This window comes from Pelodiscus sinensis, chromosome 4 (genome assembly GCF_049634645.1).
Source record: "Pelodiscus sinensis isolate JC-2024 chromosome 4, ASM4963464v1, whole genome shotgun sequence".
NCBI lineage: Eukaryota > Metazoa > Chordata > Testudines > Trionychidae > Pelodiscus > Pelodiscus sinensis.
Window position 1 is genome coordinate 42,959,507 of NC_134714.1, and position 27,889 is coordinate 42,987,395.

Below are 27,889 nucleotides of genomic sequence, written 5' to 3' on the forward strand. Positions count from 1 at the left end.
TTCCTGACCAACTCTGATAACCACATAGCAACCAGCCTTGCCCCTCAGCTCAAACCTCAAAGAGATGTACTTTACAGCATGTTTAGGGGGCCAGCGAAACTGGTTTCTAGCAAACGAACAGTGGAGGAGCATTCACAGAAAACACTCTGCCAGACTTTTAAATCAAAGGACCTACATCTTGGGCATCTTTTCTGATCACAGCTATGACAGTACTATGTGGGGAGAGAAGGTATCACAGGTAGTCCAGTCCCAAACCACGCAGGTGTCTGTAGCTTTAAACTCCACTCAGGAATCAACAGCAGCTAGGGAGCATCATTGCCATGTATGCTCAACACGAAACTCTGCTTTGCAGTGAGAGCCCAGATTGTGCACTAGGTTTCACGGTTCATAGGCAACAGAATGAAGCACCGTGAAGAGTACAGTAGTCTGTTGCTGCATTAGCTCCCCATGTGAAGTGTGTAAGGTGGGTTAGAAATACTTATAATGAAGTCATTAATTCTGCAGATAGGGAAACTAAGTCACAGAGAGGTGAAGTGATTTGTCCATGTCCATATGAGTGTCAGTGTCAGAACTGAGACAGATACCGTAAGTAGATTCTGTACCACATGCATCACTGTGCCATGCTCTAACACCTAATAAATGTCTTAGTCTTTAAAGTGACATGGGATTCCTTGTTGTTTTTGCTGAAACAGAGAGGTAACACGGCTACCTCTCTGAAACCCGTACTATCTGCATCCCCAGTCCCAATTCTGTGCTTGATTGATCAGACAGTGCCTCTCAGACATCACAGACACAAAACCCTTACAAATCCTGTACCAATCTGACAGGATTCCCCCCACAACCTTCAAACAGGAGTCATGGAGATTGCTCTTTGGCATAGGTTTGTGGCAGGTTCCGCATGGCATGAAACTTGTGATTGAGACATGCCCTGAACCCCACGAGGGGGGACCCAAACAGGAACAAACTAACTAAACTACTACTGACTCTAAAGCTACCTGTTTACAGATAGACGAATTATAAGTCATTAGGGGAATGCTTGCTGAAGATAGAAAACAGACCTGCTGCTCCAACAACTGTCACTGTCAGTAAGAAGAAACTAAAGAGACGCTGGGTTGATGCCATGAAGGCATGACTCCAGGGGGTGCCTGGACCAACCCAATGTTAGGCCATTCCAGAACCCACTCCACCTCCCTACTTCGGGCAGGGGGAAAACATTAGAGGAAAAACCTCCTGACAATTGTGCACACGGCAGGCACACGCACTTATGTGGAATCGACACGGACACATACTTAGAAGAGAACTGATCTGTGCTAGCAGGCAATGTAATATGTTAGACCAAAACATATCACAAATACATCACACGTGTGCACACCGACACACGCACACATATATTAAGGAGGATTGGAATTTAAATTCTCTCATTTGTTATAAACCCGAAAGGATGAAATAAAGCCACAGGATGAATAAGGCTTTTGGAAACCTGTTTGCTGTTGCTACTAATATAGAGAGAGTTCTGTCTCTTTTCTCCTACTGCCCCCTACCTAGGGCCCTGTCACACTGAAGAGCTCGTTCTCCTTTTGCTCAGCATGTCCTGCGGCAAAGCCTTTTTTGCTCCTGCAATCTGCATATTGCCCTGACTTCCAAGCAAGCCCCACTTCCTCTCTGATCCCCTTTTCTGCCTTTCTGATGAACAAAAGGCTTAGTCTCAACTGCATTAGACTGAGCTCTACAACTCAGATGAATAAGGGCATTTTGGTGCCCTAACTGCCAGGTCAGCGGGTGGAGAGAGGGATTTGAAGCTGCCTGGAGATGGGCTGATGACAGGGTGAAAGAAATCCTCACTTACTCCTTTTTCCCATCTGTTACATGTTAACAGGCAATCAATTAGGGAGCAGCCAGCAAGGCTGCTACACTCAGGGGGTCTCTCTCTGCTGTAGGATGAAATAAGCTGACAACTTATACAGGCTGGTGAAGTCTCCGATTACTCTGTCTCTTCCCCCTTCATGTTCTCTCTCTGATTTCTGAACTCTCCATGGATGCTAGTCTTTCCCATCTCTCCTGATCTATTCTTGCTGTTAGTTTACTAGAGTAAATTGGGAGGGATTTAAGAGTTTTCTCCTATGGTACAAAGATTCCCCAAGTTGATCCCCTGGACACTTAACCTTATACTCTATTTCCATACAAAGATCCCCTGCTGTGCCCCCCCCTAGAGTCCCACCATTAGCATTAAGTTGCCCAAATGATCAGACCTGTAGTATCAAGAATGGAGCAAGAGAAGGCAAATGTTCAGTGCAGCTAGACAAGAGTGGCTGTAAAAGTTGACATTCAGTCCATGAAAACTGCAATGACAAGCCACAGAAACATTGCATATGAATAGCTGGGCATTCTTTAGTGCTACATGTTTTCTATCTGGTGTAATGAGAGAGGCTGAACCAGACAGAGGGAGAAGGAGGATGTCTGTCTGAGAAAGCAGCCATTCTTCTACAAAGGAATTTCATCCAATTAGAGAGAGAGACTGCTGAACTGGAGTTCATTCACAAAATTTGAGAGTGACAAAGATATTAACTGGTTAACGCACTACAAGCCCAGGGTGACAAAGATATTAACTGGTTAACACACTACAAAGCCAATTTCCCCTGCCTTTGACATTCACATTTTCACATCAAAAGCTATGAATGGAACATATCCAGCCCACTTAATTAGTTTCATTCACACGGGTCCTACAATTGACAGGTAACTGCTTTTGCTCTGTGTGTGTGTAATTAATTTAGAGTCAAGTGTGGTTTTGGCATAAATTGAATTAAATTTCCATTACTAGATGAATGATGTTGACCATCTTTTCTACTGGAGAGAGGGGAGGATGTATATGCACCATATCTATGCATGGGAGCTTACACTAGTGCATGTGTATGAAGGGACATGCAACTATCTGTGTGTATGGCAGCCTGCCTGTAAGTGAGTTAGTGAGTGTGTGTATCTGTCTATATTTTCATAGTATACCAATGTACATGTGTATACATGCACTTTTGCCGGTATACATCACTGGTGCTGTCAGTATGTACAGTTCCTCTATGTACCTTTGTGGGGCGGGCGGGAACGTAATAGGTGTACGTGTAAGTATACATGCAGGTATCTCTGGCTACGTGTTTGTGTCTGTGTGCATCCATGCACATATTGGAGGACTGGGGGGCATACTTTGCTATTTATGCTTAAATTTTCAAAACTATTTAAGGAATTTGCAGCTCTGAGACTAAACAGAAATTGAGTATCCAGCCCTATTAAGGCACCTAAAAAAGTCTCTATCTAAATCTTTAGGACCACATGCTGTGCTGCTGAGAAGGGAAGGGCACCAGTGTATCTCCGTATCTGTGTGCTCTGTATAGCATCTCCACAAGGTCTGCAATGCTCCTGAACTTCTGGATGCAAACTAGGATTGACAGGCTTGCGTGAAAACCTCTTTTCCCAGAGCACTGTCTTTTCCCCCGCAAGGTGCACAACATTATAATAAGGCCCTAACCCTTTCCTGATGTCCTTGGCAGGAAGAGTTTCTGCTCTCCAGATGAACCAGTGTCAGACAAATACCCTCCCGGAGTAAAACCTAACCCCCTGACAGCTCCACTCCTGGAGTTACTCAGGGATGTGCAAGGGGTGCTGCCTCTTCACTGCAAAACTGGAGACCTCCCTGGAACGACATTTCCTACAGCAATGTTTTGAAAACAGCTTTGCCACATGTCACGCTGCTGCCGCCAGAAGAGAACCTTTCAAAATGTACAAGGGCTTTGGTTCACATCCAAGGTGGGGTGGGGGAGGGGCAGAGGAGGCTTGGCAGAGCTGTGCTGGGGAGCAGAGGATGGATTATGAGTATTTTTATTGTTTTTCCTTCTCTCTTCAAAAGTGCCGTAGGAGTCTCTGTAATCACAGGAACCCCGCCCCCGCCCTGGAGTGAATGTTTGTGCTCCCTCTCCCACCACACTGTACCTTGAATTGTTCTTTTGAAGAAGGCTTTGCATGCCTCGCAGGAAGCCACGCCATAGTGGTAGCCAGATGCAATGTCCCCGCACACCAGGCAGAGCCTCTTGGGGATGGCATTGAGCATGTACTCGCATTTGGTGGGCGAGTCCTCCATGATAGCGCTGGCACAGTCGTCGTAGCGTTTACGGCAGGACCCACCCCCAATCCCTGAGCCATTGAACATGGGCGGTGAGTCCAGGCCGTTAGGGTGGCCACCTATGGAGATGCCGTAGCCACCACTAGCATCAGAGGAGCCGCTGGGACTGTGATGGCTGATGGCATCAATGCCGGAGGATGGGCTGGACGGCTCAGTCTTGATGAAGGACCCGCAACTAGAGGTGAGGTGCCGCTCCTCCGTGGACATTCTGCCAAGCAGCCTGTAGGAAGAGAGCACAGAAGCCATCAGACAGTGTAGACACCACAAAGTCCATCCCACTCCCACATTTGGTCCAGTTCAACTCAATCTCTTTGACTTCCTAAAGGGCATCAGTCCAATTTGTTACGTGCTGCCTCCCTACTATTCTCTGATCCGAGTAATGACCCATAGTATTTTTTGCAGGCCACGTTTTCAGATAGTCCCAAATGTCAATGAACTAGCTGTTGAAGCGACTATGTTGTTATCGGTGCCAACTAGTCATACTCTAGCCAGGGAAGGATTCATTAGCATGGAGGACAGATGAAGATCACAAACTGAGCAAGTCTGTAGTGGAGTCAGACAAAGTGTGGGTCCCTCAATCTGGGATTCCCAGCTACTGCTCTAGGCAAACAGATTTATTAGCAGATTCCATATTAGGCCTGAGAGGACTCCTTCAGTCTGTAAGTTCCCTTGCAATAAAGTGAGTTATTGTGCCCACTTTTCTCTCACACACCTTTTTCTTTTTTCCCTTAAATACCTAGGATTCCTCTCTAGAAAAGTGGCTTCAGAAGCTAACAGGCAACAGTTTGTAAAAGCCTCTTTCAATGTCCTCATCTATCCTAGTGTAATGGCAGGGACTTTTTTTCCCTGAAAGAAAGTTGCACATGCATTTCCATACAAGATGAGGTTAATGCTCCTTCTAGTCTAGGGTTTTATCTGTTACAGAGGCCAACAGCAGTGGTATCAAAGGAGAGAGTGAGAAACCCAGAAGTAAGTATTGCTGGACTCATTTGTCCCGTGGCAAGTTTGTCCCAAACGGTCATCAATTAGGGATTGCCTTATTCCCTGATACAGACAGGTATATGTTCCTTCCCAAGTGGTGAGGGTTTTTTAGAAACCAACCAACCACCCTCATCTATAGTAACTGAATATTTCCATTATCCATATATGTGTATGATATTTTTTTGAATACTACTAAACTGTTGGCACCAATTATGTCTTGCGGCAGTGAGTTCCACAGGTTATATGAGTACTTTGTGGAAAAAATATTTCCTTTTATCACTATTAAATTTGCTGACTTTCAATTTCATGGAAAGCTCTTTTATTCTTGTGGTATGGGAGGAAGAAGTGTGTCCAATCTACCTTCTCTATGTCATTCATTACTTGCTGAACATTTTTCACGTTTCCACTAAGTCATTTCCTATCTTTTTAAATCTTTCTTGATACAGAGGTCTTTACAGGCCTTTCACTGGTCTCATCGGACATCTCTGAATCTCTTCCATTTCGGCTGTATCTGTTTTTAAAGAGTGTTGACCAGAACTGAATTCAGTGGTCCAGATCCTCACTGATGTAACTCAGCGTAATTACATTGAAATCTATTCTCCACCTGAAGGTGTAGCCCAGCATTCTAGGTAAGGATTGATCTAAAATTCATACGCTGACATAATATTTGCTGTGCTATTTTTCATCCCATTTAGTATACCTCCTACCATTGTTTGGCTTTTTTAAAAACCATTGCTACTAAACACAGTCAGTTGTCCACAATGATGCTTAAGTCTTTTTTCTGAGTTATTACAATTAATTTAGATTCCCTCCAAGACCTTTTCCCTGCAGCTTAACCAGAACACCTCATCCAGTTCTGGGAGAAAACTTCATCCAGTTTTCTGGGATCCAAAAACGTAATTCAAGTCCCCACATCACTTAGTCATGTATGCTATGCCCACAGTGGCCAGGCTAGACACAGGAATCAGAGTGATACCACAATTCCAAATCATGTCACACACTACATCATTTCTACTAACTTCCACATTTCTTGATCTGATAGGTTTGGCCATGGAACAGATGGACCAATCATTTAGAAGATCAATTAAGGACCAATTGCTTTATGTCTTTCACCTCATTTATCTTTCAAGCTTATCAGTTCAGAGTGTTCCCATTTATCTCAAATAGCTTGGTCTCCAGCACTCCGTCTGTCACACCCTTGTTTACCATTTAACCTTGCACTCAAAATCAAGCTATGCCCAAGTTTACTATGCCCAGCAAGATCTATGCCTACATCCATCAATGCATATAAAAATTGAATTATTCCTTCCAATGTACATCATCCCACATTTGCCAACAATTCATCTTCTCTGCCATTATATTACCCATTTTTACCCAGCTTTGTTAGGACCTTCTGGAGTTCATCAGTCTCTTCTCTGGTCCTGAACAACCTAAATAACTAACAGTGTCTAGGGATGTAAGCAACTAGTAAACTATCCGATAAGCAATAGCTTATTGCAGGGGTGGGCAATAATTTTTGATGAGGGGCCATTCCAAGAATTTGGAAAGTGGTTGAGGGCTGCACTCTTCCATTATATTAATGGAGGAGATGGGGGGTCTGGAATGGAGGTTGGGTGCACAAGGGAGCTTGGAGGAAGGGACTGGGGTGCAGGATGGAGACAGGAGTCTGGAAGGGAGTTGGGATGAAGCAGGCATTTGTGACCTAGGGCAGGGAACTGGAGTGCAGGGGTTTGGGATGTGACCTTATAGTAGGAGGAGATTGTGATCTCGGACAGGAGACTGGGGTGCCAGATCTGGGAGGGGGTATGGGTGTAAGAGGGGGACAGAGGATTTGGGTATGCTGAATGGGGGGGAGTGGGGGCAGAGAGTTGAGGCAGGAAAGGGCTGGGATGCCAGAAGCAGGTTGTGGCCAAGAGACTTACTTGTCAGTTGCCAAACTATCCTGTCTGCCTGCAGAAGTTAAAATGTTCCCAGCCAGCCTGCCTGCTTGCTGGGCCATGTGCTTGCTTCATGAGTAACTGGGCCCAGGAAAGGGGGTATGATGTTACTCCAACAAGCAGCTCCCATTGGCCGGTTTCTGCCAGAAACTGGCCAATGGGAATGTGCTGGGGGCGGGAAAGTTCCTAAAACTACCCCACCCTCCAGTTTTAAAACAGAAACGGAGCCCTGCAGCCGCATTTCTGCATGGTGCATGGGGCTGTGGGGCAAGCTGGGGAGCCTGCCTGGGGCTTCCCGCTGCCTCCGTGGGTCGGAACTGGTGGCTTGGCAGGCCGGATCTGGCCTGTGGGCCAGATTTTGCCTAGGCCTGGCTTATCGGATAGTTGACATTAGTCAACTAGTTGCTCCCCCGTACCTCCCCGCTGCCTCAATCACAAAGAGGCAGCGGGGGAGAGGAGAGGGTGCTGCGGTGAGCTGGCTAAAAAGCTGGTTTCCCCCAGCTCCAGATCTGTGGCTCTTGTACATTTCAAAGACTGAAATGCTGCATGGAGCCTGTGGTCAGCCCTGCAAGGGCTCTTGTACATTTCAAAGAGGATGCGCCCCGCACGGAGCCAGGGGTGAACAATACTCCCTGCTGGCCCCGGGCTCCATGCTGCGTTTCAATCTTTGAAATGCACAAGAGCTCCTGCTGGGGCTCTTGTATAATTCAAAGGCGAAATGCCGTACTTGTCCTTATCAACTAATCGAATAGTTGATGGAAATCCCATTGACTATTCGATGAGTTAATCAAAGTTTAACATCCCTAACTGTGTCATCTGCAAATTTTGCCACTTCATTGCTCTCCCCATTAAACACGTATGAACCTTTTAGCCACCCTATTGTTAACCTACCTTGTCCAGGCTGAGAATTCATCAGTTATTTCTACTCTTTGTTTTCTGCCTCTTAGACACTTTTCAATCCATACTAGTACTTAACTTCTCAACCCAGGACTACTGAGTTTCCCCTCTTGTGAAGGAATTTGTCAAAAGCTTTTTGAAAAAAATCAAAAATACATTATAGTTGTCCTTTATGCACTAATTTGCTAACATTCCCCCCAAATTCTAATTGATCAGAGAAACATCATTTCCCTTTTTGGAAGCTCTATTGATTTTTGGTTGACATGCCTTGATCATGCAGGTATTTTATCATTGTTTTTAATTTGAACCCATGTAAAAAATGTGCCACCATCCTGCCTTCAGAAAATCAAACCTGTCATAGATAACAGGACTGAGTTTTTCTAGTACCAAAATCAGAATATGCATGAGTAGGCACTTACTCCAATATGTAGGTGCAGCTCCACAATGGAGATGCAGCAGCTTTATGACCTTGAATCCTCATAACTTCATTCTAACCAAGTCTCTCCTAAATTTTCCCTTCTCTACTCTGTTTAGGCCAATATTGGCATTCATGCTTCCCCCCACTCCTGACTAAACTGCCAACAACTTTGTTGTTACCTATTGAGACTTCTGATCTCACAAATGTGGGCAGGTATCCTGACCTGATTGGCTCCTCCACACTAGGGTTACACTAAAGAAGACACCAACTTTTGGTCCCACTCAGAATCAAGATCTGAAGAGTTAAGGACAACCCCAGCTTCACCCGGCAGAGAGTTACAATGGACGATCACCAATAATTTGCAAAAATGTAGCTGACTGCCCCTGAATTCATCCTCAGTGGAAAGGGGCAGTTAGAGCAACCACAGATCTCTTCATGTAATGCTGCTGGTCTGTTTTGGCCAAACAGTTCATGGAGCACGTTTTGATAGGAAATTTCTTCAGTCCAAAAATTTAGACCATTTCTAATCACTGAAGCACTATAAGACCACACCGTCCTTTACTAGAAGGCTCTTTTACAGCACTCTGGCAATAAGGAGCCTTAAAATGTGTAGTCCTGGGGGAATTCACTAAGAACAAAGGGAACAATTTACTAGCAGGCAAGCTGAAACATTCTGTTCTGCTTGAGGGGACAGCCTGCCCCAAGCTTACCTTCCCGAAAACACCCCAATGCCCAGCCCCTTCACACTGCAATAACGAGCAAAAGGGACACATGCATGACTGCACAGCCCTCCCATCCAAGCAGTGATTTATGTCTCTACTGGCTGCTTCAGGCACCCAAACTGACCTGGCTGCACTGTCGAGGGGGGGAGCATGTGACCATTCTTGCCGCTTCCCTTTGCTTCCCCATCAGAAATCATTTTTCTGTAGTGAAGCAAAGAAATCTGTGAAGGGCCATGAATTCTGTGCATGCACACTGATGAAAAATTCTGCCAGGAGTACAAATTGTACCATTCATTGACTTGTGAAAAGGATACTGAAAACTGATAGATTAAGGGTCTAGGAGAAACCCTATTACCAAAACCTATTAGAAGGAGCAAAGTTGTGATTGTTAGGGGCAGTTAGGGGAACAGTACTAGTGTGACTTCCATGATAGTGGTTTAGAAAAATCCAGATACATTCTCTCTGGCTAAAATTCAGAATCATTTGGAAGTATCTTCCACTTTATTCCCATATGGAGTCTTGGTTTCTTAAAGATGGCTTCAAAGTGAAGTTTCATCTAGGAACATTCATGTCTGATCGAATCGCAACCCAGCCCAGAGATGACTCTAGTTTGCAATCACTTTTCAAAATCATAATCCCTGATAGCCAAACATGTTTGTAAAGGCCTGACAAACCTGGAGACTGAAGGCTTTTGATTGTCCCCAGCATAGGCAGGCCAATAGTAGAAGCAGGGTGGGCTTTCCTATATGCTGATTCATCAATGTGCCATGTTTTGTGCTAGAGGAGTTTAAGGGGAGCTCAGCCCCCTTAGTCCAGTTCACTTATCTGACTCAGTGCTGAGACCAACACATGGGGGCCAGATAGTGCTTCCTGTAATGATGGTTTTCAAGAGGTATTGACATCAATCCTTTAGGATCTAGACTGTGGCCTTCCCCATCCATTTCACACGGGACAATGACTAGCCAACAGATAGTCATAAGTAATGACTAGTGACTACGCACCAGGTCAAATCTGCATCAGTGACCTGGAGTAAAAGGCTGCATTTCCCATTAAGGAACAGAACTGGCAATCAGGACATCTTTGTCCATTATTGAGCCTATACTTTTATTTTCTGCTCTGTGGCACAATTTGTACATCCCATCACAGCTGGGGTTAGCAACACTACTCTGCGCCTCCCAACAAGCTCCATATGCGGAGCAAAACCTGACAAATTCTGACTTTCCACAAGTTCCATGAACACTCCTAACAAAAAAAATCCCCTTTCTGGCCAGGCATGTTTGTCACTTTTAAAACGGACTCAACGAGATGGCAACAAAATGCACAAAATGAGGCAAAATTTTGGAAAGGCACTGCAGAGTGACAGCAGAAAAAATTATTAAACATTTCTACCTGCCCTGTAAGTACACAAAGAGAATAGGAGCTATTTAATGGACTCCCGTTTCCTTACTGGGAATGTAAAAGGAGAGAGACTTGATCCAATTCTCCTCCAAGCTGGCACAGGAAGCTCTGTTACTATTTCTGTGCCCATGTAACAAGCTTAGAGGTTCTAAACGTTTCGTTCTTTTCACCTTTCCTAATCATAGGTCATTTCCTCTAATCCCGTTAGCATCCTTGCTGCCCTTCTCTGGATTCTCTCCAACTTGCCTGTGTCTTTCCTGTAGCGAGGTGCCCAGAACTGCGTGCAGAACTTCAAGTACAGTTGTGCCAGGGCTCTGTGGAGAGGGACTCTCTCTTCCCTGATCATGCAGTACAGCACTGGCTTTTCTAGCCATTGGGTCACATTGCAGGCTGCTATCATTTGGTACCCATCCTCATCTTTCTGACCCATCCTCATCTTTCTGAACAAAAGAGCTTTAGTCACCTTGTTCCCATTACCACTGGGGATTCTCCCTACTGCAAGGGGATCCTCTGCCATTTTCAGCCTCATGTTTCTAATTTCTGTCCATTTTACCAAATCCCTCTAACACAGCTTGGTCTGATTCTCTCTTTCCTTCGCTTGTGTGGTACTTGTTTCCAGGACCTTCCAAGCATGGTAATTATTTGTGAATACAATAACTTGTGCCTTTCACATACTTTTCCAGGATCTTTTGGACATTTCAGCATGATTATTAGCATTCCTAGCATGATAAAGAATTTCTCTCACCTCTCCTTTTACAGCGTATCAGCCAGTCTGCGATCCATTCCACAGGATTTGCATCCAAACCAATTTGATCTAATTTCCCTAATAAGATCTTGCATGGCTCTGTGTCAAATGCCTGAGAAAAGTCAGACAGTCTATCTACAGTATTGCTTTTGCCCACTAATTATCTAATTGTATCAAGAATAGCTGTTGTCTGTTGAATTTGTTATTTATTGCTCATGATGCTGTTAGCCTCTACATGCTCAACCCTGTCCTCGGACATGCATGCACAAATCCCATTGACTTTGGATGCAGTTGCACAGATTTAGATGAGAGCAGACCTGGGCTCTGGAAGCTAACAGATTTAATCCATTAATATTAGTTGTATTATCTTTCTAGGCAGTGATGTTAGGTTAATGGGAGTTAGGAGTTCTTCCAGTTCTCCACTAGCCTTTCATTCTCCAGCTCTTCGCTGAAATGGCTAATTGCTAATGATGCAACACACTGTTTAAGAGCTGCTCAATGGACAGTACTAGAGAAGGCAAAGTATTCTTTCTGTGGCGTTAAGATAGGAAACACTGCCCTTTGACAACACCCTTAACAGAATTTTCTAACTGAAAAACACATAAATGACAGCAAGTCATGATTTGTTAAACCTCCCGCACACATTTCTGGCACACTAGTCATGGTGATGTCTTTAAGAAGACCCCATTTCCACCTCCATCAGTGGTCCCCATCTCCCCTCACACCCGCCTCTAAATAGCTGTGGAATACTAGACTTCTTCCTGCAAAAGGCCAACATCTTCTAATCTCCAGTAACACGCTCCTACTCTGTCCGATGGAGGATCAGTGGACTCAAGACACATCCCTGCAACCTTGCAGAAACCTTATGTTTGTGTGAGATTGTTAGCACAGTAGTTGGCTTCAGGTTAGAGGGGAGCTCTTGTCCACCAGAGGGATTTTCTGTTGGCTACTTTTAGCCAGAATCCAGCCATTTTCTGCTACCTGAGCAGCACAAAATGGCAGGAGCAGGACCAAGGAGCTGGCCCCAACTCTCCATCTCCTGCCAGCAGTACAAAAAAGGGCAGAGCTTAGAGATTACAGGAAACAATTCTGCTTAACTTCTTCAGTGGCTGAGTCTTCCCCACATGGACAAGTGAACAGGGTGGAGGCAATGGCATCTCATCACCCAAGCCTAATACTAGACTCCAACTTCCTCTAAGGAAGCAGGACATGGTTGGAAGTTCTGACCTAAAGGCCAGGCCCATCACCAGCTCTTGTGCCCAAGTCATGTATAAAACTGACCCAAAGTGGTAAAGATTTCTCAGACCAAATTAAAATCACAGACTGACACTGAACCATTTCCCATAAGAAATTGCAGCCATTTCTGGGGATGGGAGAAGTGGTGAGCGGAACATTCTCCCCTGTGTTTCTCAAATGGAGGTGTCAAGACTGCTACCCACTTGTAGAGTTTTCCTTGTTCTGGCTGCTCTGGCAGTGCAAAGGGACAAAAGGGGGGCATTTTCTTTGGCTCCCACTATGGAATGTGAAATCTTTGATTATTTTTAATCCCTAAACTCTGTCAAAATTTTAATCTCTGCAAGCAATATACCAGTAGAGCATCTAACTTCCATGTGCCTATCACTATGCTAGTGGAATTAACTACTTTAGTAAAGCCTCCATTGGGATAGGGAAAGGGGGAGGCATTCAGAGTGATTACAGGCTTTTTCAGCAAAGGTCTATGAAGCCTCCACTACAATTCTGTTCACTTCATATCATGAATAAACTTGTGACCCAGCTGAGAAGCACATTTGCAGCAGCACAGAAGTTTTAAACTCTAGCAACAACAGCTGCAGAACTTGTAAGTCTCATAAGCGCCACCAACTCAAGAGAAATTGCATTGAGAGTCAGAAGCAAAGTCTGTCCAAGAATTTGTGACATACAAGTAGGAAATAAATACTTTCTCCAACCTTAATAAAAAGTAAATACATTTTCAGAGAAAAATTCAGTTAATATACACTGGTAAAGTGTAGAGTGTTGTGGCTGCTTCTCAAAGCTATGTTAACAGAGCCTAGCAGATTTACACCAAAACCTCCCCACAACATTAATGAAATTTGCAAATGACACTAGTCCGGGAGGAGTTGCAAAATGCTCCTGAGGACAGAGGAATAATCCAAACAAACCTAGAGAGATTTAACATGAGCAAGAAAAAACAAAATGAGATTCAGCTTCCAAAAGTGCAGTAACTATACTTGGGCAAAAGTAATCAGAAACCCAGAAGCAAGAATATAATGAATGCCAATAACATAGATTTATGGAAAACAGAATCTGTCAGCTAACTTAATATATTTTATGAGATTACAGGTTTGGCTGATAAAGGTAATAGTGATGACGTAATAGATGTGTGTAAGGGGTTTGACTTGGTCCAGCATGACATTTTGATCAAAAGAACAGAATCATATAAAATGAAACATGAAATGGATTAAAAGAGTGCTAACAGGTTTTGAAAACATAATTGTAAATGGGAAATCATATCAAGCAGATGTTTCCAGTGGGACCCCACAGGAGTCACTTCTTGGCTTTGTGCTATTTAACATTTTTAATCAGTGACTTGAAGGAGAACCTAAAAATCACTTCTGATTAAGTTTGCAGAAGCAAAAATTGGAGTGGCACATTATGAGGAGAACCAGGAACTGATATCCAACAATCTCAATCACTTGATAAACTGGGTATAAGCAACCAATAGACATTTTAAACACAGCTAAATGGTAATGTATACATTTAGGAACAAAGTATGTAGGCCCTACTTACAAGATGGGGACTCTGTCCTGGGAAGCTGAGACTCTGAAAGTTGCTCTCAGTGCAACATTATCACCAGAAGTATTAGACAATCTCTCTTGCTTAACAAAGAAAATGATAAGAGGTGACTTAATTATAGTGTACAGGTACCTACATGGGGAAAAAATATTTAATAATGGACTCTTCAGACTAGCAGAGACATACATGTCAATGGCTGGAAATTGAAGCTATGCAAATTCAGACTGGAAATAAGTGTACACTTTTAACCATGAGAGTATTTAACCATTGAAACAACTTACCAAGTTGGATTGTCCTTCACTAGCAATTTTTAAAATCAAGATTGGATGTTTTTCTAAAAAGATCTGCTCTGGGAATTATTGGGGGAAGTTCTGTGTCTTGTGTTATATAGGTGCTCAGACTAGATGATCATAAAGGTCCCTTCTGGGTTTGGACTCTATGAAAGAGTAGGCAGCAGCTCAGGAAGGAATTTGCAATGGGATGCAACAATGGCCAGGGCAATCTGCATGTGCGAAGGGCTGATGCCGTGGAGCAAGGGAAGTGAGAGGTGTGACGTCATAGGGATTTTGTTCACTTTTGTAGTCCTGTGTTCACTCTGTTGTTACTGTCACTGTTTGGTTTGTCGTGCTGTATGCGATTCCTACTGTCCTATGCTGCTCTGCAGTGACTCTCTGTGTGTGTTTGCGCACCCCTCAGTTTCCCTGGGCACTACAGCACTATCTGGAAGAGAGGGGGGAAGGCTGGCCATGACTCTTGTGGAAGTATGTTCAGCCTCATGTCCTGCGGACCAGGTGTCAGCAAATAACACCTTGGGCCTGGAAGCAGGACAAACAGAAGCGGAGGCTGCCTGGGAGGCGGTGAGCAGTGGCTGTGAGTGTGAATTAGTTTCCAACTGGCTGGGGGAGAAGGGAGCCTAGCTGGCCTGGGGCCCTATCCCCGAGATGGACTGTACTGGATGCTCCTGGATCCTGTAACAGGAAGTCCGAGCTACGCTGTGTCCCTGTCAATGAATAAACCTTCTGTTCTACTTGCTGGCTGAATCATGCCTGGCCGTGGATGGGGGTGCAGGGCCTGGGGACTCCCCCATGCTCCGTGACAAGAGGGAAGCTGCCATGTGGGTAGACCTGTTTGTCTGACAGCTTCTTATCACCTTGGACAGCTCATGATTGCCACCTGCCCTCCATTCTTTCAGGTTTGTCAATGAGCCACATATCATCTGCAGGGCAGACACTCCTAATGCTTTCCCTGTTCCTCTGGCTGCTTTTGTGACCTATGCACATTGCACTGGCAGAGCAAAAGGAATCATCACCTGGGCAACACTTCCTTCCAAGCCTGTTTGCTCTTTTCAGCGCAAGGTCTGAATCCCAAGGATACCAGGATCTGCTCCGGACACTTGGCCAGCTATGGCTGGCATAGGCTGGAAAGGCAGGAGTGGGATAAACTATTTTACAACTAAAGGGTACCTTGCTGGAATTCATGCGCTTAGGAGGGCAAACTTCAGTTTTATAGGCCAGCAGGAAAGAGTTTCTGGGCTGTAAGTGGGCATAGTTTAGGGCAAAGTTAGAGATAGTGTTTGAAGTTGGACCTTAACTGTGAAATTCTTCAGTTTCTAGCATATAGAATTGGGGATTTTTTAACTCAAGCATTTTGTTTATGTTGCTTTCAAGGTCAAGGGAGTCTCAACCTCAATTTTATATATATAGGCCTGGACTAGAGATGCTCCTCCAAGGGCTCTTCAGGTCCCCAGAAACTCCTCCCTTATGGACTGCTATTTCTCCTGAGTCTGTTGTGCCTCTTCTTGTGGTTTCAGATTGCGATGGCTTGTATTCACACGCACTTTTGTGTACCAGATTTCTGTTTTAGGCTCCAAACAAAGCAAAGCTCACAGCTGAAGGCTACTGAATTTGTCCTGATTCGGGGTAAAATTCCTCAAGCATCAGATGGCTTCCACCCAAAGCCACAAACTAACCCTGAAACTCAGGCCTCAGATTCACAAACCAGAACTTAGATCCATATGGTAACAAAACATACAGTTTTTGAGTTTCATTATGCTAGACACATGCAACCCTCTTGCCAACATGGAGTATTTTTCTATTGCTTCTCTCCTTGCCATTCATCTGCAACTGGTTTCTTTTGTACAGATGCACTGCAACCACCTTGCCCCCTTCCCTCTGAACTATTGTGCTGTGTTGTATGTTTTGCGGTGGGTTATTTTGCGGTGAGGGGAAGGTGCCTTATATTTTCTTGTAGGGGGAAAAAAGCTGATGAGTCTAGAGGTTGAAAGAGCTGTAAGCAAGTGAATTTGCCAATAAACCCAACAGCTCTCTCCAGCCTAAGAAGTCTATCTTGAGGCAGGTCTCCAAGGGGCAGTGTCACTGGTGGCCACAGGAGAATAGGGTTATACTAGGTCTATTGATATAGGATGTTGGCTGAAGCCCAGTTCTTGCAAATGGATCGAAGAGATCAATTCCTGGCATGGGACCAGGGGGAGACTTAAATCCATGCCTCCCTGCAAGCTGGGGGATGGGGAAATAGATGCTCAAATTCAGAGTCCTGCACAAATAATATTCACTTGTCTAATGCCCAGGAAACATTTTATTGCTCTGACCATTGTTTAACTAAATCCCAGCTACACGGCAATAGCCAAGTCTGATCATACTGTCAAAAGCTACCCCACAAGCTGTCTGTTTGTTTGTTTAAAGACATCCAAACAAACAAACAAACAAACAAACAAACAAACAAACAAACAGCTTCTTGGGGTGAAGAGACTTTCTTGTTTTCCTGTTAGCCTCTATCCTCTTCAGTCCTCCTCCTCATTCTTTCTTTTCACCTTTAAGAAGCCCCTCTTGTTTGTAAACTATAAGAAGAATTATACAGAGGAATTAAGACAATTAATCTGGAGCAGCGACACATATTATCAGTTCACTCTCTTATTAACAGGTCGGCTTCTGATACTACTCTGCCCTCTGGTACATTGCAAGCACTGCCTACAAAGTGAATTATTTTATTATGTGGGCTAATGCTTTTAACAGAGAGCTACTGGTAAAATCCCAACAAAATGAAGGCCAAGACTGGCTTTCCAATCATTATTTACCCAAACAGACCACATTTTCCCCCTAAAATCATGTTTTTCATGTGTCCAACCCACCTGCTTCTCACTACCTTTCACAATCATTTTTGTATGTGCAAATCTAACCACACCACCTGCACAATATTGCTCAGGGAAATGCTCAAGGCCCTGCTGAAATTCTGAGCCAGACCTTCATCTCCTCTATCTCTGCCTCTTTGAGTCCCCTTCTCTGCAGCCTACTTATCTACGGTCTGTACAAGATACTTTTCACCTTGGTATCTAAAATGGCCGTCCCAATGCCCTTCAGACACTATGGTAATCAGTGCTGTATAGGAACGTAACTGAATAAAAGGAACCTTTCAACTCCGGCATGTGCAGGATTCTGCCTTCATTCTCAGATGTGGAAAGCAAGGCAAACATGCCACCCTCCAGAACCTTGAGATCCCATTCATTATAGCATTATGCCCTGCTCCTTCAGATCATCTAGCACAGGGGTGGGCAAAAGGGCCTGCTGCTCCCCTGCCCCAGGCCAATTAGGGTCTGGGGGTGGGGGGGAAGCACACAAAGTTTCCTTCGCCCTGGCAGGAGCATGCGGCATTTAGAAGTGCCACGTGCTCCTGCCAGGGCAGGAGGAGACTTTGCCCACTCTCCCACCCCCAGGCCAATCAGGGCATAGAGGCAGGAGAAAGAGCACGAAGTTTCCTCCACCCTGCCCCCACCCTGCAAGGAGTAGACTTAGTGAACTCCCCTGACTGCATGCCCTGATTGGCCTGGGGGCAGAATGGGGAGCGCGTGAAGTCTCCTCCCACCTCCAGGAGCATGGGAGTCTAGGGGGAATCTTTGGGGGGAGGGGAGGAAACAAAGACTTCACACACTCCCTCACCCCCAGACCAATCATGGTCTGTGGGCGGGGATGCAGGGAAGTATCTTGGCACTGCTCCTTCCGCTTGAGGCCCTGCCCTTTCTGGTTTGGCCTAGGGCCACTTCAAAAATTTCTGAAGTGGCCCCTGGAAAAAAATTATTGCCCACCTCTGATCTAGCACATCTCTCCTCAGCACCACCTTCGCACTGTCAGTGAGAAAGCCTCCTCCTTTGCAACTTCTTTCAGGCTGGACCAGGCTTCTTGTTTCTCCTTGCCTCATCACCAATTCTCTATTACATTTTAGAATGGCCTTAAAAGCATCTCCTCTTTACCTTGCCTATGCTTCACGCTAAACAATAGTGTGTGGGGGAGGGCGGGGGAGAAGGGGGAGTGATTTAACTCTGTGAAGTGTTTGGGAGAAGTATAAGGAGCTGGGAGGAAAAAAACAAACAAAATGAAGTGGCACTGAATTGAAGAAGAAAATCAGGGAAACAAAATCAGAAATGAAGGTTGGAAAAAAAGAGACTACAGAATTAATTTCTAAATATTTATTTGCTGAAAGGTGGACTCTAAATTTAGGCATAGACTGGATGGAACCCCTTTTCTTCAACTGCACTGTGCTTGGAGATTCTCTGACTTTAGTCTCATGTTCAATTTCTTTTTTTCCTTTCTTAGTTTCCCTACATTACACCTCCCATCCCCCCAAAATCCTGAGTAGGAGCAAGACACTGCCTCTATCTTCCCTCCCAGCCCACCTGAGAAAACACACCAGTCAGGGGCAGGCTGCTGGGCCTAGACCCCACACAGAGCTCTTGGAGAAATCTATAATTAAACAGCTCATCATTATAAAGATTAGTCACAACCAGCCTGATCTGGACAACTGATTGAAATCTCATTCTACACAAATTATGGCATGGAAAATAACGATAGGCAATTAGTGCTTTTCAATCAGGCCTTTCTCTCTGACTTCTCTGGAAGAAGTCATAAAACTGAGAAGGAACAAAAGTAGGATGAGAATGTGAACATGGGGATAGGAGCTGGCATTGTTTGACTTCCACAGAAGCCGTGGGCTATTGCCAGGGAGGTATAGGACATTGGAAATGAAATAGCAGGAGTGCTACAGATGTGTCACAGGGCAGAGTTGGTTGTGGGGCAGGCATGGAGAAGAAACGAATACTGCGAATCAGGACTGAAATACTGCTGTAGGGCAGTGAGTCCGGATCTAGAAAAGAAGTGGAGGGTGGCAGTACAAATAAGGACTGGGATCCATTGGCAGAGTTGTGTGAAGTACACTTATATGACTCATACATGCTCTGTCTGGCTTTTACCCTCTCTCTCAACCTCTTAATCTCACAAGCAATACTGAAAGTTAGAGAGGAGTTAGCTAAATGTTGAACACTTGTAATGCAACTTATTTGCTGGTGTCCCTAAATTAGTCAATGTACCTATATCTACAGGGGCCACTGTTAACGTACAGCACTATTTTCAGTCACAAATTTAAGATATCCCCAAGGTTTCTACTGTAATTTTGATCATCTTTAAAGGACTCTCTCCCCTTTGGTTGATATTTAAGAGTTCCTTTAAGACACATGTCATTGCTATAACAAGTAGCCATTTACACGGGCCCAATTTACAATGGATACAAATGCCAGTCTGGACTTTGAAATTTTAAATTTAATTTTATATCCACCTCATTCATCCACCTTCCAGACGGTCTATCCACTCTTCCCTCATACTGACAAAGATGCTTCCTCTGAACTTAAGTCCAGCCTGAATTCAGCCCATGCGATGCATGCTTGCATGACTGATTGCAGAGATGAGTAGGAGCCATAGGTCATGATAAACTGTTGTATTAGATAATTTCATAATCTGGAATTTTATGGCACATGCATTCATTCTCTCCTCAGTATACTCCTTAAATACTATAAGTGGTTTACACTGTTCAACTGAAGAATGAGAATGATGTCCTAGAACTATAACATGGGGCAGGTACCTTGTTACAGAGTGTGAAGTGGTCAATGACAATGAAAAACAGCCTCTTGGGAAACAGTCAAAAATAATATAATCAATTTTCAAGATTCCAGGCCCCTAAAATATCAATTATCCCAGGGCTAGAAGAACAAAATTAAAAAAGGTAGAAACATCTTTTGATTATGAAATATGTCCCTTTACTTCCAGCTGCCTAATAGAAATGATCAGAAAGTGTAGCTAAGAATACAGGAGAGTTTTATCTTTTTCAGTTTTTATGCGATATAGTTTAACGCTAAAAATGCATAGTTATTGACAAAGTTTCACTGAGGCTACTGAAAATTCACCCACATGATGAGCAGGTCCAGGTTGTACCTTCCTGGTCTGGCATCCCTGGGACCTGACCAGACCCAAACTAGGCAATTTGCCAGATCAGAGAAGATCCATGCTGACGACTCTGCTGCCACCAACCGCAGGACTCCACTCCGGCAGTAGCAGAAGGGCCGGGATTGATCAAGCAAGGACTGGGGGGGGGAGGGGGGGGGCACTTGGAGAAAGAGACTGTGCTCCCAGCCCTCTCTGCTGGCCCCCAATCATGGGGCTCTACAGCCACCCTGCTTCTCCCCAAGTGCCCCCCCAACTCTGCTCCCCTCCATCCATCCCTGATCTTGAATACTGCATATTAGCTATTTGTGATGTTCCAGAAGCTCTGGAGGCAGGAGGAGGAGTTGCTGAGCATGGGGTCCCCAGTTAGTGCACCAATCTGGGAGCACCCACGGGGAGGCCGGACCACAGATATTGCCGGACAAGGGAAGTCCAGATTATAGCAGGCCAAACTATAATTTAATGTATAGAGAACCTTTCCTCTCAAAGGATTTGCAGAGCTTTACAGATTATACTTGTGCTATATCTAATCTATATAACTGTTCTACATCTATACATGTCTGTATCCATATCTATACAGAATATGCAGTCCGGGACTGGAATGGATCTACAGGTCATGACTGAGGCTCATCAGCAGACCCAGAACTGAAAAAGCAAAGGGTTTTGTAGTCAGATCTCAAGTTTTCCGACAGCTTTGTGAAGGGAAAATGCAAAGCAAATGCCTATATCATGCCTTCATGTTTATCCAGTGTTAGGTGCCTTTCATTGAGCACCAATACACACACACAAAACCTCAACCCAAACATGGAATTTCTTCCTGTGCTTTTCCGAAACACATGATATCACTGGATGAAAAATAAAAATAATCAAATACAAAAACATCAAAGCAATCCTTTCCATTGAGAAACCAGAATCCCCTCTCCCATTACTGGAGTTTGTCACTCTGCCTGGTGTTATTCTTTTGGGACACAAGGGAAATCCCCAACTACCTCAATGTCAGTTTTACTTCCTTCTCTCCTTTTTCAACATTCTTACTAACAGACAAACCAAAGCCAACAAAGATACATAACACAGATGGACCGGCAGTCAGCAACCTAGGGGGACGGAGATTTGCATCTGCTTATATGACACATGCAGACTTCCACTGTGTACCTGTGGGTCATGTCATCTTTATAGTGTATATGGGAGAAGGTGGCTCTCAACTGTGACCTCAGGCCTAAAGACAAACAGAAAGACAATAGATTTGGGCAGATTTTCCTGACATCTAACAGCCCTGCTAAGCAAATAAAAACTGACCTGTTTTCAGGTCAGCCAGATCAATGAAAGAGAATGAAACAGAAAATAATCTGTAACAAATCAGATTCTATGTGTGTATATCTGAATATAATGTACTGAAGTGGTATAAATAGTAAATCATAACTAGGAATTTGTAATGAATCCACCTTCATGGTATCCAGGGCACATTATATAGATATGCTGATGGAGAGGTGTATGTAGTGCTACATACGTGTGTGTAATGTGGTAAATGTATACAATGCATATATGATATAGAATTACACAACATATACCCCCTCCCTCTCTCTACGTACCTAGATACCATGGTGATGGATCCCCTGCATTGCTCAATTCTGATTTAATATTTATTTAATGCCATAATTGTACAGACCTTTACAACAGACAACACATGCTAAGTAAAGAAAATGACTGCCTACCAGCGCCACGATCTCTGTGAGCAGCACCCTGAGTCAGAGCCTTGTGTCTACTGGGACATGAAAGAAAAAATGACTCATGATTTTCCATAGGTCTGCCCTACACTGGGTCTGATATTCAACAAGAGATGTTCATTCTCCCTCGTGAGGGGCAGAAAAGAGGGTGCAGCTCTTAGGAGGAGAGGAGCCGCCCTGTGCAGGGAAGGGTGAAGGGGAGCAATACTGGAGCATGTTTCAGATACAGCCCAGCCCACCCTGACGGTGTGTCCTCCCTGCTGCGTGCGTTCCGTTTGCCCTTGGAATGCTATCACTTATTATCACGCTGACTTCTCCAGATGGGGCATTTTGGCTATTGATCTGATAAATAAACAGTCTGCTCGCTCGATCAAAATGTTATTTTGCATTTCAATTACTGTTCACTAATGCAACCTTCATCCCGCCAAGAGCGCTGCTGGCAATGACACTCGACCTGGCACAGGCGCTGCGAGCAAACTCGGCAGCGCCTGCTGCAAGCACCTAACGGGATTACTACCCTCCATTAGGTGCACAGAAAGAAAGGGAGATGGGCAGAGTCTTGGGCTGAAGGGGAACTGATGTGCAGAAAAGGAAGTGTCAGGGGGCTGGAAATGGGGCAGGAAAAAGCAGGCACGTGAACACATTTACATAAGGAATTTGCTAGGCATTTGCCAACTGGAGGTCCCTAGGGGATAAGTCTGCTCTAGCCCAAGAATGACTGGTTCTTATGGTCCATCTTCCAGACGGGACTGAGCTGACTTGGGCTGTATCTAGACTACATAGTTCTATTGGCAAAAGATATGCAAATTGCAAACTGCAATTTGTGCATCTTTTTCCGCCTTTCTTCCAAAAGAGGCTTTTCCGACAATTGGCACATCTACACTGGGCCAAATGTCAGGAAAAAAAGACTCTTTCAGAACATCCCTTCTTCCTCGTAGAACGAGGTTTACAGGGATGCTGAAAAAATGCGTCTGCTTTTCCGAATTTTTTTTTGGAAAAGCAGATGCATTCCTTGGATGCGGCAGAGCTTTTCTGGGATACCTCTGGTATCCCAGAAAAACTCTGCAGCCTAGACGTACCCTGAGTGGGAGACATACAAGAATTCAGAGGTATGGGAATTGGAAATCAATCTGTGATTACAGCCCAGCAGTGTGAATTGAAAACCGATCTGTAGCATATGGTGTAGGTCCAAGATGATATTTTTCTCCAGGTTATTTTGGGTTTAGCAACACAGAGGATGCAAACAGGGCATTGCACTTGAGTCTGGGGAAGGAGAATCCTCAAAATTCCTGACAATAGCCTTGAAGAGATGAAAAACATGGCTAGCTCTGGAGGTGGCGTAGTAACAACATGGCACACAAAAATTCTGGTAAGAGACTGATCTATATTTCCCGGTCTAAATTATATGGCATGGGTCAGGTTTCCAAAAGTTTCATACCTCTGTCAAATGGCAGGTGTCAGTATCCGCCCTCTCCAAAACCTTCTTTTACATCGTCTCCTCTTTTTTAATCCAAATGAAACATAAAACCAGCTAAAAATACCAACCCCAAACTAACACAGACTATTCATAAAAACACACAAAGTGAGGAGAACACGTGGAGGTCAGCTCTGAATGCTCAGATAGAAGGGATGCCTCTTATTGGGCTTCTGTCAGAAACAATCTTCTCTGAAACACAGTGACTATCCGCTCACAGAGCTGTCTCTTATTTAACAAAAAACACAGCTCTTTCTGCAGAGCCCTGAAGCTGCTGAGGTGGATCTGCCACATAAAGCTTTTGTCCACTGCCATGTTGTCCCGCTCATTCCCCAATGCCACGGGGATGTTTTCTCAAATAGAGGAACAGAAGATCCCTTCCACAAGAACGTCCCTGACTTGCTCCAACTGGCTGACAGACTGCTATTTCTCACACCACAAGAGAAGCATGAAACATGCTCTGTGGACTGCCCCCTAGGTATTTTGTTTCTCGCTCACTCACACACGTCTGCAGTATAAAACACTAGAATATTTACCCGGCACTGCTCGGGTCCTTAACTCAATTAATGTGTGTTTTTCTTCATTTAAATCATTGCTCTGGGGGGACTGAGGATGAGGAGTTCAGTGTGAAGGCTTCTCCAGGGAGAGAGGACTACCCCAGCTCTGTCACCACAGCAGTTTGGGGCCAGATGAGAAGCCCTCTCTCCATGGCTGCTGCAACTCCAGCAGGCACATCCAGGGAAGGGGTCGTGTCCCCTGACTAGGACAGGTCCAGGTTCATCTGCTCCCTGTGCCCTGAAGCCAGAGTGAGGAATTCAACAAACTGTGCGTTTTCTCCTCGCTCCCTGACAAACGGTAACAGCCAGCAATGTTGGGACCCTCCTGAAAGCGTGCCTGGGGGGTGGGAGTCTCAGGGATGGGACAGTCTCTGATGGGTGATTCAATCTCTTTTTTTGTATGGTTTTATGAGAAGCAATCCCATTCTCGGCACATCCCATTTTCCTGGCACAGCCAAACCCTTACTTTGATTTAAGTTATGATAAGAGGAAGCTGTATACTGAATTTGGTGGTCCTAGTTCTTATTGTTTAGGAACTGTTCTTGAACAGACAGACTCTCTCAAATATAGGGTAGATTTAGCCTCATCTTTTCAGTCAGGATACTACATTTGGCAATGGAGAGTCAAAAATCACAAGGCTGATATCATCACCATGCTCCCTGTGTATTTACACATTCAAAATGGGCATATAAATCCACCATTCTGGTTTGGTAGCATCTTACACTCTATTTGCCTAAATGGCAACACAAGGTACAGGGCAGTGGAGAATCAGACCCTGTATATTTGCTTCTCACTAAGTCCAGGACATTTGAACTTGCCATTTTTGTGGAAGTTATGAATTTCTAAAGGTCATTTTTGCAAAATCTCTATTCAGACCTGAATGCTGCCTCCCAGTCCAGCCACACTGGGGAAACTGTTGGCCACCACAGGGTTATAAACAAACAAGTCTGTATAAAACACGTACATTGTATAAATGAAACTCTCACTATAATACACTGGAATGAGATCAATCTGATGTGTAAAGCCAAAGAATGTATAATTTCTCACCGTCTGACCTTATCTATTGTCTCTAGCCAACCTCCAGCCATCTTTGACCTGATCTATAGCCCCACCCTGACATCTTGAGTCTAAGCCTATATTCCAGCCCTATCTCCTTCCAACACGTTCTAAACTCTTAAGACCTGTCTTCCCACAGCTGTACACCCTAATACAGTCCTTCTTTGAATGTCCTCTACTGACTCTTCATTCTGTCACAAATACATTGTGTGAGATGATTCTGAACCCTAACCTTTTCTTCCTCCAGGGGACACTGTATTCCCTAGCCTAGTGGTTCCCAATCTGTGGTCTGTGGACCGCTGGGGGGCCGTAGCAGTACTATAGGGGGTCCACGCGGAGCTGCTCTCAGCCAGCACATCCCTCAACCTGTGCTGCTTCCCCAGCAGGCTGAGGGATGCCATTCAGGAAGCGACACAGGCTGAGGGACGTGCAGGCAGCAGGCCTGGCTGTTTTCTTTGGGGGGGGGGTCCGTAAAATTTTAATAGATTGAAAAGGGGTCTGTATCCTCGAAATGGTTGGGAGCCACTGCCCTAGTCCCATGCATGCCCTTGAAGCCTATTATATAGCTTAGTTCCCTCTCTCTTGTTCATCACCACCACAGTGGGGCAGCATGGTAAAGGGCACTGAGCACTGGAGAGAGGAGAATAAGAACTTGGGACTGGCTCTATAGCAGTGTTCTTAACCAAGGATCTGGTACCTCCTGGGAGACTGCCAAGCATGGACTTGCTAGAGCCAGGGCAGAAAGCTGAAACCCTGCCACATGAGACTAGGGATGTAAGCCACTAGTTGACTGTCCGATAAGCATAAGCTTATCGGATAGTCGATTAGTAACTTGACTAGTTGCTTCCCCTTCCTTGCTGTCTCTATCAGAAGGAGGCAGCAAGGGGAGTGGGGGGGGGGAAGCAGGAGCCAGTGGTGCGGGGAGCCGGCTTAAAAGTCATGTTTTAAAACTTATCAATTAGCAACCTTTTAATCTATTTCATGTGTGTCAGGTTAATTTTATATCATTCCAATTATTTTAAATCCAAATGTCATGCTGTACCAAGTCAAATGTCTACTACATCGACAGTAACACCTCAACCAAACCTGTAATCTCATCAAAAAAAGGTAACGAGTTAGTATGAAATGCTGTTTTTCATAAACCCATGCTGACTGACACTAATGATACAACTCTCCTTTAATTCTTGATTGCCTCATCAATACAGTCTTGTTCCATGGTTGTGGCTTTTTGGACCGCTCATAAAATGTTCTTAAACAATTTCCAATCATCATTCATATTTTTCTGATTAGATTCTTCCTCCTAGATGATATGGCTCATGGCTTTGTATCATTTTTGCCGAACTGTTAGTTTAGAAAGGAAAACAAAAATTCCAAAGAATTGGATTTTGCCCACTAAAGCTCAGAATACTATATATATATATATAGTTAGTCTCTAAGGTGCCACAGGACTACTCACAGTCTTTAACATTAAAAACAAACACAGCTACCCCTCCGAGACAAAGAAATCAAAATGTTTAACATTTTCTAAACAAATTGTTATGATTTGGGGGGTCAAAAGGACTTTGTTTTGGAATTTCCTTCAATTATATTTTTAAATAACTGCTCAGAATTTAAATGAAACTTTCATCTTGACCTGGAACGACTTTTTAAAAATCACCCTAAAAATTAGTTTTCAAGTCAACCTAAAATTATTCCCTCTCATCCCCAGTATTTCAGGACTGTCACCTGTCATTTGAACAGCTCCAATCCCAACACCATCTACCTGTGACACGTTCTGTATCTGAATACCTGCCTTGTTCTGTCTTGATACACAAGATACAGTATTTCATGTTTCCCTCTTTACATATGCATGATATATGGAAAGGTCTTCTCTTTCACACTTATCCATATAAATAGGGAGGTTACTGGCAAAGAGAGAGGCATGAAAATTACACTGAAATAGCCTTTAAAGTTCTAATGCTAAAAGAGAAACTCTGACAATTCAAACGTACAAGTTTCAGTTCACTGGAGCACAGGAATCGTGCAGTACCCCAGCATTCCCAGCCTCAGCACAGCTGAAATCCAGGACAACCCAGGAGCCATGCTGAAGCAGGGTGCAGAGTATGAGAGGGGGCATGGCTGGCAGTTTGGGAAGGCAATGCCCTCCCCTGCCTCTTATACCTGCCGACCATAAGGGGAGACCATTTCGCTGCTTGCTGTCAGCCACCTTGTGCAGACTACTCTATAAGAAATCTTCAGCAGCAATTTCCAGCTAAAAGGGTCCTCTATGAATGATTCCTTTATTTACAACCATCCATCCCAAGCTCCAAGGACCTTTGACAGGTGCCGTGTCTTCACAGAGGCAGAAAATTCAATCCAAGTCCAAACAACTTTCTCCTCCCAAAAACAGGAATATCCTCAGAACAGTAGGAACTTATGTAAGCTCCCAAGCTAAGAGGACAAAAATTAAACAGAACAGAACACCAGCCTCTTGACAAGAGAGCACCCAGTATGCTGTGACAACAGCTAGTCAATAGAAAAACTCCAGGTCACCTGCCTAGGTTCCCACAGCAGCATTGCTCACCCCATGGCCTCTAGAGGGAACTTGTGAAGGTACAGCCTCTGATACAATACAGAGTGGCTACGTCTACACTGGCATGATTTTCCGGAAATGCTTTTAATGGAAAAGTTTTCCGTTAAAAACATTTTCGGAAAAGAGCATCTAGATTGGCAGGACGCTTTTCCGCAAAAGCACT

General features: G+C 44.4%; 1 protein-coding gene across 4 annotated transcripts in view; it reads right to left on the bottom strand.

The window, feature by feature from the left end:
* The window catches only part of ESRRB (estrogen related receptor beta), a 185,612-nt gene that overhangs the window by 58,622 nt on the left and 99,101 nt on the right, over positions 1 to 27,889 (bottom strand). For 2 of the 4 annotated variants that reach the window (XM_025181980.2, XM_025181979.2), the window contains exon 2: positions 3,979 to 4,388. In XM_025181980.2, coding sequence (XP_025037765.1) covers positions 3,979 to 4,388 — 410 coding nt within the window. Of the gene's footprint in view, positions 1 to 3,978; positions 4,415 to 22,055; positions 22,100 to 27,889 lie in introns of those variants that run through there. The other 2 variants (XM_075926835.1, XM_006117787.4) reach the window with 2 other exon arrangements.